Here is a 12,576-nt window from a genome sequence, read left to right as displayed (position 1 = left end):
TGTCATTTAAAAAATGCTAATAAAATGACGATATTTCAGTCTTTTAAATGTACTTTTTGTGATATATCAATATATATTGTTAAATATTCAATAAATTTTAAAATATACAATAATAATAAAATGTAAAAGAAATTACAATAGCTTTGAAAACTGTACTTTTGCCTCATTGAAAATTACGTAAAAACGACGCATGAAGTTGCGTGTTGGTGTGGCGTATTCTTCACGCGCCTTCATATATGTTTTTTTCATTGGTAGAGTAACTAACACCATTACATACGATGTGTAACATCTATGTCATGCAACCATAACACACTCACAACATATACAATTTTTGTGATATTTACATGCCAACAACTAATAGATATTATTATAAATAAATAGATTTAAGAAAATTTAAAATATTTTTTTTGTATAAATTGCTCTTGTTAGTTGATTGGATTATTCAGTTGAACATCTTTATTCATTCTACCTTTTAAAACCTATATTTAAATATATTTTTTAGTTTTCATACATATTATTTCTAGTTTCTATAATTTTAATGGTAGAAACTAAAAATAAGATTAAAATACTTTCTCTATTCTTATTTTATTTATAAGAAAAACACAATTTTTAAAATATACTTAAATTTTAACTAGTTTTGAGAAATAATTAAGAGAAAATAAAATAATAAATTACAATTAAAGAAAACAAAAACAAAAAAAAACTCAAATTTGTAAGTGCTATTGAATAAATTTATGCAAATATTAGATATTAGATGAGAAACCACATAAATACTCAAATAATTAAAAGAATGAATCATAAAAAAAAAATAAACAGATTAACTTAGAAAATATTAAAAAAAATGTTGATATGTTGATAGACATATACCAGTTTATAACTAGAAAGAAATAATTTTTTTACTGAAATGTGTACCTCACATAAAGAGATAGTGTAATTTTAAAATTGCATTGTAAAAGACGTTACATTTGTGATGTAAAATAATGTAATTTTAAAATTGTTCCATTTCTTGACGTGAGAACCACAATTTATTCAAAAATTATTTCTCTTTTTATTTGTAATCTGATATTGAATTATCAACCAAAACACTTAAAATAAATGAGAAATGATATAAAAAAGTTTAATGAATTATGAAAACTCATATATGAACAAAAATAAATTAGTAATGATAGAAAAATGACACTAAACATCAATAAAATTGAGTGATAATTAATAATATTCTTCTGCATCACAAGACATTATCTATGTTCTTTTATAATGTATTCATAACTTTGGTACTCAAATGATAAACTCTTCTTTGATTTATTTTGATATATAACTTTTCTCTTCCTTAATATTTAACTTTTCCATTTAATTCTCACATAACATTTTCTTATAAACATAATAATTCTTTCTTCAAACATTTATTTAACACATATTTCTATTCTTAATTCTAATGATTCTCCTCTCCATATGTATATAATTCCAACATGGAGATAAATCAAAATTTCTTATTTAATTAACTTTAAAAATTCCTTCCAATAATCATTAACAATACAGCATAAAATATAATTTTAATATAGAAACAAAAAAAAAAGTTATCCACATTTCATTTACTACAAAAGATACTAACAACACTAATTTGTTTCTTCCTTTTTTTTTAATAAAAGTTTCTACTCATAATGTTATCTCTTTTTTTAAACTTGGATAAACATAGATATATTAGAGAAAACACTCTCAGACAAATTATATGTATGGGAAATTGATAAAATAATAGATATGAATAAATAAAAATACATTTTTATCTTTATTTATTTATAATATTTTAATAATTTTTTTTATCATAAATTACACCATACATCCTTAACAAGTGTTTAAGGGTATAATTATGTAGTAAGCCTTTTTTTAACAACGTTCTTAATTTATTAAGTCTGAGATATATCTCCTTTATTTAGTCCATATGTTTTTTTTTTTATCCTATATTTTTTTTATCTTTACCTATTTTAACAATGCAAATGCTACTGTGGAATTTTTTTCTTCCCAACTGTTTTTAACACATTTTATATTCGATAAATAACATAAATGAATTTCAAATACTAATAAAAATATTAAATGAAAAACATACAAGAGAACACACAATACAATTTATTCATAAGGTAAATTCTTTAGGATATATCTTTTATTATTAATTAAAATTGACTAAAAATCATAAGTTACTTTGAATCTTGAATTTTTTTAGTGTATTAATTTTTATTTTTATTTTATACGTGCGGATACAATTTATTCAAAATGTTATCAGTATATTCCTTTGAATTTATCTTTTATTATTGATTAAAATTTATCGAAAATAAAAAATTATTTGAAGTCTTGCTTCTCGTTTGACACATTTATTTTAATTTTACGAATACAATTTATTTCAAAAGGAGAATGTTATCAATATAATTTTAATATATATATATATATATTAATTTCGCATATGTGGGTAAAATTTACGTTAGTATGTTACCAATGTTACATTTTTTATTAACTGAAATTTATTGAAAAACACACCTAATTTTGAATCTTACTTCTTTTCAAAAGAGTTTTTTAAAAAAAAAACTTTTATACTCTAGAAATCTGAATAAAAAATGGTGTGTTTGGAGCATGTTGTAAAATGTATTTTCAACAGTTTTCTTTTAACATATTTTATGCTTTAAATTAGTTAGGCTGTGAAAACTGTGGTAATACATCTTCAATCAGTAGAGTGATTTTCTATTTGGAATACGTTTCCATACACAACACATCATAAACATTCTGGTGCCCATTTACTCAAACGTTTGATGAAAAAGTTGCTTGATTCTGGTGAGGCATCACCATCAAGGAGCCTGGTCATTTCATTAGTTTACACCAAACAATCCCTTTGATCAGCCTTACCAAATGAATTACATATTCTTGGTAACTTAGCATGCCAACTTTTGAATTCTTTTTTAAAATCACTTTAACATGGAAATTATCCTTTGCTTCGATGCTGCAATATTATATTTATGTATAATATATATATATATATATATAAATATTCTAGTGAGTTAGTGTGCTTCACAAGCAGCAACTAAAAGTGAAACCAGAAACAAGAGTGTCAGAACAAAATAGAAACATTAGAAAGAAAAACTACATTCATATATCTCATGGTTTCAGAAATACTGTGACCCCATTTCAGTTTGCTTGCAGCTTTTTGATTCTTTCAATGCCTCTACCAACCACTGTTTTTCCAGGTAATTAAGGTCTAAATTACAGCACTATGGGTCTTCTTTAATGCATTTTTTTATCTGTAAAAGAATTAATGACTTTTAAGTTGTGTATTTAACTTGTGACTAGATTCAGTGGTCCACATTATTAATGTTTTTCTTGGCTTTAGCTCCTTCTCATTTGTATCCTCTGGGGCATATTGAAGTGCACACTTCAGAGGGTGTTCTGTGTTGCATTGAAGTTATGTCGAATTAGTTTGTGAATTTATTGAGTTCTCAAGTTGGATTTTCTTGTGATTATTCTGCATTAAAGGGTCTAGAAGCTTTTATCTATGTCCTTTAATAGTTCTTCTGATGAGATCCATGGCCTTATGGTTCTAGGCATGACAATAAAGAACAGTAGACGTGTCGCAGTTCAAATTGATCTCCCCATTCATATTGCCGCTGGCTATTCTTTAATTTTTTTTTAAATTTTATCTGTAAAATTTTAATGACTTTTATGTTGTCATGTTGTGTATCTAACTTGTAACTGGATTCAGTGGTCCACATTATTAGTTTTCTTCTTGGTTTTAGGTCCTTTCCATTTGTACACCCTACTCTCTTTTTTTTCTGGATTATCTTGATCACTTTGTAAATATGATCCTTCTACTCATGAGTTAAGAACTTCTGTGCATGTGTTTATTAATTAAATTCACACTTCACTAGCTGTTCTTGTTGCATTAAAAATATGTGCAGTTTGTAAAATCATTTTGAGTTCTCAAGCTGGATTTGCTTCAGAGGGCTGGTGATTGGTGTACTCATTCAACCAAGTCAAATCCATCACCTTAGAAGCTATGGTTCTAGGCATGAGAGGAAAGAACAGGAGAGGTTTCACAGTTCAAATTGATTTCCTCATTCACATTCAGGAGATTAAGCCTTGGCCCCCATCACAATCTCTAAGATCCCTGCGATCCGTGTTGATAGAATGGAAGAATGGTGAATGTGCATCAGGTTCTACTGCTCTTGCTGCTCCTTCTCTTGGTTCAGTTATAGGTGAAGGAAGAATCGAATTTAATGAGTCATTTAGGCTACATGTAACTTTGTTGAGGGATATGTCTGTAAGAAGTGGTGACACTGATGTGTTCCAAAAGAATTGCTTGGAGTTCAACTTGTATGAGCCACGAAGAGATAGGACTATTAAGGGTCAGTTGTTGGGAACTGCAATCATAGACTTGGCAGAATATGGGACACTTAAAGAGTCCTTGATCACTAGTGTTCCTATGAACTGCAAGAGGAGTTACAGGAACACAGAACAGCCACTTCTGTTCCTTAAAATTCAGCCTCTTGAGAGGAATCGAGCTAGTTCCTCATCCAAGGAAAATAATGGTGGTGAATCAGTATCAACACTCATGAATGAAGAGTATGCTGAAGAAGCTGAAATTACCTCTTTTACTGATGATGATGTCTCCTCACATTCGTCTACAGCTGCAGCTTCTCCTTCCCTTGACTCCAGAGGGTTTACCTTGCTGAAATTAATAAAGGTAATTGCTTATGATTTCTTTTGATAGTGTTAGAAATGTAATATAGAATCATTCATTTGTATTCACCTAGAAGCTTAAGATTAAAACACATGGTCCTATAAAATGTACCCATATAGAAAGGAGAGTTCCTTAAATACTTCTCAGTCCCACTTCATGAACCAGAATTTTGATATTTTATATGCTGATATTGCAAGCTTTTAGGTCAAATAGATGAGCCTAGCTCTGACATATAGAATATACCATTGCAACTTTTGAACGAGGTTTATAACTTGCCATCAGCAGGGTGGATGGACCTAGTGAAATCGAATTATAAATGCCTCAATCTTATCTATAAAAAGTAGTAACAATCATATTTTTCATCAATAGTGTGATAAATTTCTGAGGTGGTTTTCTTGTCTGTGGTATAATGAATATATCAAGAAATTCCTCTGAAAGAAATATAGTAATTTCAATTGAATTGCAGAATGAAGCAACTAGGAACACTGGTGTGAATGCCATGGAACATACCTTTGCCTCCGAAACAAGGTTTGGAAACATGAATATGATGCAACAAGATACACACCAGAAGCTTGAGAGGAGTTCTTACATGTCATCATTGGATGTATCTTCTATTACGAGGAGCAACACAAGAAGCAGTGGCCATGAAACTTTGGATCAGAGTTTTCAAGAAAAGCTTGCTAACTACAGAAATATAGTTGCAGATGTCAAAAGAAACACAAACGGAAGTACTTTTGGCATTTATTCAAAACAAACATCATCTCAAGATAGAGCTCAATTCACTGGCAAAAATCCTGGCTTTGAAAACTGTGATGCAACTGAATATGATGACAAATTAAATGGGAGATCTACAGAAGCTGACAAATATTCTATGAAGGAGAGTGGAGGTGATAAAGTTCGCCATGATTCTGTGGAGGACATGAGTGGAAATGAAAATTATGCTTTGGATAGTCAAAACTGCATAAAGGATGAAATATTAGAAGCACAAGATGGCAAGGATCAAGCTTCAATGGATAGCAATACATATTCTTTTGGAGGGTCAAATATTGCTATGCAGGAAAATATTCTCAAAAGTGAAAGACTAAAGAACATCAAGTCTGTGAGGATACCAGCAGACATTGCCCGGAATACTGGATCGCTTGGTAGCAATCATCAAGTTGAATTAAATGAAAATGGCATTCTTGGACATTCAAAAAACAGTGGAGGGAACAGAAGCAATGAAAGAAGAGATTCTAAGATTCATACAAAGGAAGCAAGAAATGGTACTTCAGATGGAAAAGTTGAGCAGTTGGAGAAGAAGATAAAGATGCTTGAAGGAGAGTTAAGGGAAGCAGCTGCAGTTGAGTCTGCTTTATATTCAGTAGTTTCTGAGCATGGAAACTCCACAAGTAAAGTTCATGCCCCAGCACGGCGCCTTTCCAGGCTCTATCTTCATGCTTGTAAAGAAAAATTTCAAGGAAGAAGGGCTGGGGCAGCTAAAAGTTCTGTTTCAGGATTAGTACTTGTTACAAAGGCATGTGGAAATGATGTCCCAAGGTACATTTGAGCCCTATTCTTACTCCATTTTATTCTAAGATTTTTCCCAATATCCTATCACTGAAAATTAACATTGTGTGAGGGATACTGACACTGGACATGGACACTGTAATCTTTAAAGTGTAAAACATGAGGACAAAAATCTATATATTATATCAGTATGAATTATATAAATTCACAATCAAAATTTACGTGATCAAGTATGACTTGGTTTTTTCTTTATGACAAAAAGATGTTTTCCTTGGCTGGTTCAAAATGATTTGTTCCTTATTTCTATAATCATAATAAAAACTTATCCAATAAATTTGAGTTTTTAGAAAATTACTGTATTTGTTCTTTTTAAAATTGTGTTGGAACCGTATTAGAATTGTCAAAAGACCTAAAGAGATATTTTTTTGAATTATACACTTCACCAATACATGTCATATAAGTGTTGTATGTATTGGTGTTCGATACATGTGTCCGACACCAACACATAATTTAAGAGGCCCGAGCTTCATAAGAATCACAAGCTGCACCATCATGAAATGTTGTAATATCTTTTGTAAAACAAAATTGATTGTTCTTAATTTGTTAATTCAGGAAACAAGAAGCTGAGTCACAGAGAATAGTTCCCACATGTGATACATTGCTATCAAAATACATTCTAAGATGAGAATGGACTAAAACTAAAATTTATTTTCAAATAATGAAGTAGAAATCCAGCACAAAACTCCTGACATAGACGGGTTAGATTATTAACGTTTAGAGTTTGTTCAAGTGATGTTCTGATGAATTTTGTTGCCTATGATGGAAACTGTAGTTTCTCATGAACTGTGCCAGCTGATTGACCTCTTCTTGCATGACTACAGGTTGACCTTTTGGCTGTCTAATACTGTAGCGTTGAGAACAATTATAAGTCGAACCGTCAAAGATCCGTCAAATCCTGCAGGATCTGGTAGGAGAAGGAAAACTGAGGAGGAGGGGCATGGCAAGATAACAGCCTCACTGAGGGTGAATGGGTTACACCCCAGAAAAAATGAAAATACAGCATTAGGATATGGAGGTTTTGGTAACTGGGATGATCCCCAGGTACTCATATCAGCACTGGAAAAGGTGGAAGCATGGATCTTCACTCGCATTATAGAATCTATCTGGTGGCAGGTAATGCCTTAATCATATCCTCCCCTTGAACAATCCTACAACAGATATCTATTTGTTGATGATTAAATTACACAAAATTCCATTGTAATCTAACATGAATCCTTCTTTGTCAATGCCCAGATTTTGATTCCACATATGCAACACACAAAGTTCAACAGCAAAGAAGTGGTTTCAGACTCAAGAAAAAGCTACAGAAGGACTTCTAGCTCATGTGATCAAGAGCAGGGTAACTTGTCTCTATATATTTGGAAGAATGCTTTTAGGGAAGCCTGTGAAAGGATCTGTCCTATTCGAGCTGGAGGGAATGAGTGTGGCTGTTTGCCTATGCTTTCTAGATTGGTCAGTCTAATTAAATAGTTTCACAATCTGTGTTAAAACAAACCAAAGTTTTCATCATATTGCTTTTAGCAATTTGTTTACATGTTTTAGAACTGAATATAGATAATGGAGCAATGTGTTGCGAGATTAGATGTGGCTATGTTCAATGCTATTCTTCGAGAATCTTATGATGAAATACCAACTGATCCTGTATCTGACGCTGTTAGTGATCCCAAGGTTCTCCCCATTCCACCTGCAAAAATAAGCTTTGGAGCTGGTGCACAGCTGAAAACTGTGGTAACTTCTTAATGTGTGTCTGTCTATAAATGTATCTATGCATTGTGAATTTTTACATTTGACCATCCACTCATACCCATAATTTGTCCAACCAAGTTACTTTCTTCTCTTATGAATGCTTATGACATAAATGCAGCTTTTAAATTAGGCCATGAACTTGGATTTTTGGTCTGGAATTGCCTGAATAGCTGTTGAATTAGAGGGTGAATGTACATTTTTTAGTACAAGGTCTCTATATTATTATTTCTTATCTTTATTGTTACATTCTTTACATTTATGTCACCAATCTGTCATTGTCAGATTGGGACCTGGTCAAGATGGTTGAGTGACCTATGTGGCATGGATGATGATGACTCAATTGAAGATAAAGCTGAAACTGATAACAATGAACAAAGACAAACTGCATCCTTAAAGCCCTTCAGTCTTCTCAATGCTCTAAGTGACCTCCTCATGCTTCCTAAGGATATGCTGTTAACAGCATCCATCAGGAATGAGGTTAATTTGGCAATGAAATTGAACTTTTCTTCATGCTGTTATAGTTTCACTATTCATGCTAAAAGGATTCTTGTTTCTCAAGGTATGCCCTATGCTCAATGCAACACTTATCAAGAAGATTCTACACAATTTTGTCCCAGATGAACTTTGCTCTGATCCTGTTCCCTCTGGTGTCTTTGAGGCTCTGGACTCAGAGGTTAGATATCCATATTTGCACTTCAATTCTTTTTGCCTTACTACGTAGGATCTTCTGTTCAATATGATATAAAGAAACAAGTATTCATGGGAATAGATATAAAAGGAGTGAATATGATATAAAGATTGTAATATGATTGTAATGTACACTTGAAGTTTCATTCTTATATTGATTTTTCATTGCATTTTTTTAAAAGAACATTAAACACCAGTGTTGACATGTGTTTAGCTGTTTGATAAAGGAATCTGATTTTTTTTCTAAGTTTTGTTTGGAATTTGGAACAGAATGACATGGAAGATGGAAAGGAGCTTGTGAACAACTTTCCATGCATTGCAGCTCCCATTGTGTATTCACCTCCAACACCATCTTCCATTGCAATCATTGTTGGGGAAATGGGAAGCAAATATCACCATCTAAGAAGAAACAGATCATCAATTGTTAGGAAGTCACACACAAGTGATGATGAGTTGGATGAATTGAAATCCCCATTGTCTTCAATATTCTTGACTTCTTCCTCATCCCAAAAAGTTTCAACAAAATCCACCTTCAACTTCAAAGAACTTACCAACCAATCTCCTGTCAGATATGAACTCCTTAGGGATGTTTGGATCAACAGTGAGTACTAATCTTCTTGCAGAAAGATTTCACACTCTTTCAAAGTGAGCTTCTATGTATAATGTGTATCAACCTTGGAGTTCATTACTTGCTTTTGTAATTAGACTTAGAATTTTATCTTAATAACTTACATAATAAAAGTTTGCATTAAATATTGTTAAGGATTAATGATGGGAAATCTCAATTCTAATTGAAAAAAAAATATTATTAAAAATATATAAACACTTGTATCTAAGTTTTCAAGTTTTAAAATAATTGTGTAACTGGAAATTTTAAGTGAATTGAATTTGGAGACATTTTCCTGTCTGAAAAAGTTATGTTATCTAATTAAAAGGTAGCTAAGTTCATTTCACGATACTCAACTTTAATATTGAATCGAGAAACTATCATCACATCATTGGTTCACCTCCTAGATTTGTTGATGAGATAAAAAACTTCTTGAATTTTTTTTCTCGACAAGTGAAAAAGTCAATTATAATACAATTAATAGAAGGAGTTAGCATATCCATAGGGATTAGTAAACCATTTGATAATTAATTAATTCTTTAGCTAAACTTCCATAGAAAGCACAAATCAAAGCACAATGTTTACAAAAAAACTAAATGAACTTGAACAGTAAAGTATACATTCAACCTTCCATTTTCATTGCAGTTAAACCAATTAGTTACTGAGAATCTGATAGTAATTAATCAATTACTTAATTAACTTCAATTGATCCCTACATTAAGCAACTTCAATTGATCTACATTAAGCATAGAACAGTTAAAACCAAAAGCATCAACTTTGTTGCCAACAATTGTAGCTTTTGTTTGGTTTAGTTTAGTTCAAAAAAGGAGATAGATTTTCCAATGACATTCAAATTCTAAAAACAATTATAGATTTTTCAAGGCTCAAGCATTAAGCATGAAACTAACCCAAGAATTGAAAGTTAAATGTACTTATAGATATATGAGTCAAGAGGTAGAAAGAAGTTACAAATTCATTCAATCCCAACTACAATAAAGTTTAGCTACTCATTATGAATAGGATGATTCAATGAATACAAGATAAAAAACAAAAAAAAAAAGAGAATAACAATTGGATGGTTTGTTCAATGGATCACTTTTCTTGAATTTGAAGGCATCTTATCGCGGTCAATACGGATGTGGAAGATGGCGTTGTAGATCTCGAAGTTAGACTTGACACTACAAGAAAATCATTGAATAGAAACTAATTTTAGAAACAAAAAATAATTAGTTACTATATTGACTAAAATTATAGACAATTTTAGAGACTAAAAACATTTTTGGTTTCTAAATTAGTTTCTATTATTGATAAATAGTTTCTAAATTGGTATCTAATTAGCTACCAAGGTTTTTGCTACCAAATTTAGAATCTAAATAATTGGTAGTTAAAACCTTGGTAGCTAATTAGAAACCAATTTAGAAACTATTTATCAATAATAGAAACTAATTTAGAAACCAATAATTTTTTTAGTCTCTAAAATGGTTTCTAATTTAGTCACTATAACAACTAATTATTTTTTGTCTCTAAAATTGGTTTCTATTTAGTGTTTTTCTTGTAGTGTGAGATCGAGGACGGAACAGTCTTGGGGGAGGCCCATCACGACCACCGTGAAAGGCGGCATAGGCCTCGTCGTCGATCTCTCCTCCTCTACGGGTTCTGGTAAGGGACAACGACTCTGCTCTCCATTTTCTTTTCTTCTTTATTTCTCTTTCTCCTTCTCTATAACCCTAATTGAATATGTAACTATTTCTTCTCTCCAATTTTTTAGTGTTTTTATTTAAATATATAATATTTTACATACGGATAAAATTCGTATGTAACTATTTTCATTTTTTAAATTAAATATATAATGTATATACGGATAATATCCGTATGTAACGAATTTTTATTTTTTTAATTAAAACTGTAATGTTGTATATACGTATATAATCCGTATGTAATTATTTTTGGATTATATACGAAAAAATCTGTATGTAATGTGTATTTACATACTGAATTAAATTCGTATGTAATGCTTAATTTACATGCGGATTCGTATCCGTATGTAATAATCAGTATCTATATAAATAATTTCTTGTAGTGCTACACCAAAGAACACATACTATTATAATTGAGACTACGACTCTGTTTGGGATCTTTAGTGTAGTATTTAATTGTTTGGTTCTCTCCTATAGTAGCTTTGGTAATACCCTTACTAAATAAAAAAACTAATCCAAAGGTTGAAATGTGAGAAATAAAAAGAAAGTGAAAATGAAAATGAAAACAAAATAAAGTCAAAGACAAAAAAACCCTATCTGATTGTAAGAACAAATTGAAGACTGTGATACTAGAGATCAGATTCAAATACTTGTGTTTAAGCATCTTCGTTGACAATAATGTGAGACGGAAGCACAAGATAAGAAGCGTATGAGAGGAGGAGAAAAGCTTACATGAGTTTGAGCGAGAGAAGGAGAGAATGAGAGTGATGAATCATGTTTCAATGACAATGACAATGAGACCGAGAGAACAAGCAAGACAAAGACTAAGAGAACAAACAAGAGTGTGAAACGAGACTGAGGGAGTGAGAAAGCAGAACGAGACATAGAGAGTGAGGAAGAGGAACAAGATTGAGATTTAGAGAGTAAGGAGAGTAAAAAGAGATTGAAAGAGGGAGGAAGAGGAACGAGACTCAGATTGAGATAGTAAGGAGAGTGAAATGAGACTAAGAGAGTGAGTTAGAGGAACGAGATTGAGATTTAGAGAGTAAGAAAAACAGGTATGAGAGAGTGACTTTTATCGATCTATGGTTGTGTATAGTATTTGAAATTTTTATTAGATTAAAAAGTGTTATATGTTAGTGTAGGGATATCGTGTGCGGAAGCGTGATAATTTCAACCAAAGATTATGAGAAATTAAAGTAACAAGTAAAGTGAGAATGATACCAGAATTTTTAGGTGGAAAACCCCTTTACATATAGGTAAAAACCACCGGCGAGAGAGCCAAAACTTCCACTATAATGGTACTGGGAGTACAATGAATTCCTCTCTAGCTAATAGATAAATAGCCCCAAAACAAATCCTCTCTATATGGGTTAAATACTTACACCCAAGAGATGAAATAGAGAGTATAGGAAAAGAGAGAGGAAGCAAGTGTGTGTTGTTGTATGTTGTGTGTTACATTGCTTGAAGGAAGCCACTATATATAGTGGTTCTAGGAGACAACAATAATAAATACAATTAATGGTAATTAACCTCCCATTGATTGCAATTGATTG

General features: G+C 31.4%; 1 protein-coding gene across 3 annotated transcripts; it reads left to right on the top strand.

Annotated features, from left to right (window-relative positions):
* The first annotated feature begins 3,020 nt into the window (after positions 1-3,020).
* On the top strand, positions 3,021-9,485 carry LOC137837126 (uncharacterized). 3 transcript variants are annotated; one of them, XM_068645992.1, is made up of 9 exons: positions 3,021-3,227; positions 3,936-4,720; positions 5,184-6,253; positions 7,105-7,396; positions 7,517-7,735; positions 7,838-8,011; positions 8,312-8,506; positions 8,589-8,702; positions 8,987-9,485. In XM_068645992.1, the coding sequence occupies exons 2-9, from the start codon at positions 4,034-4,036 to the stop codon at positions 9,326-9,328; spliced, it is 3,093 nt and encodes a 1,030-aa protein (XP_068502093.1). In that variant the 5' UTR covers positions 3,021-3,227; positions 3,936-4,033; the 3' UTR covers positions 9,329-9,485. The 3 variants fall into 3 exon arrangements, with proteins under 3 accessions (XP_068502093.1, XP_068502095.1, XP_068502094.1); XM_068645994.1 differs by having other exon boundaries at positions 3,039-3,227; positions 3,978-4,720; XM_068645993.1 differs by lacking the exon at positions 3,021-3,227 and having other exon boundaries at positions 3,267-4,720.
* The last annotated feature ends 3,091 nt before the right edge of the window (positions 9,486-12,576 follow it).

The sequence above is a fragment of the Phaseolus vulgaris genome, chromosome 4, assembly GCF_000499845.2.
Source record: "Phaseolus vulgaris cultivar G19833 chromosome 4, P. vulgaris v2.0, whole genome shotgun sequence".
NCBI lineage: Eukaryota > Viridiplantae > Streptophyta > Magnoliopsida > Fabales > Fabaceae > Phaseolus > Phaseolus vulgaris.
Note: the sequence above shows the minus strand (reverse complement) of the source record. Positions and strands in the feature narration are given on the sequence as shown.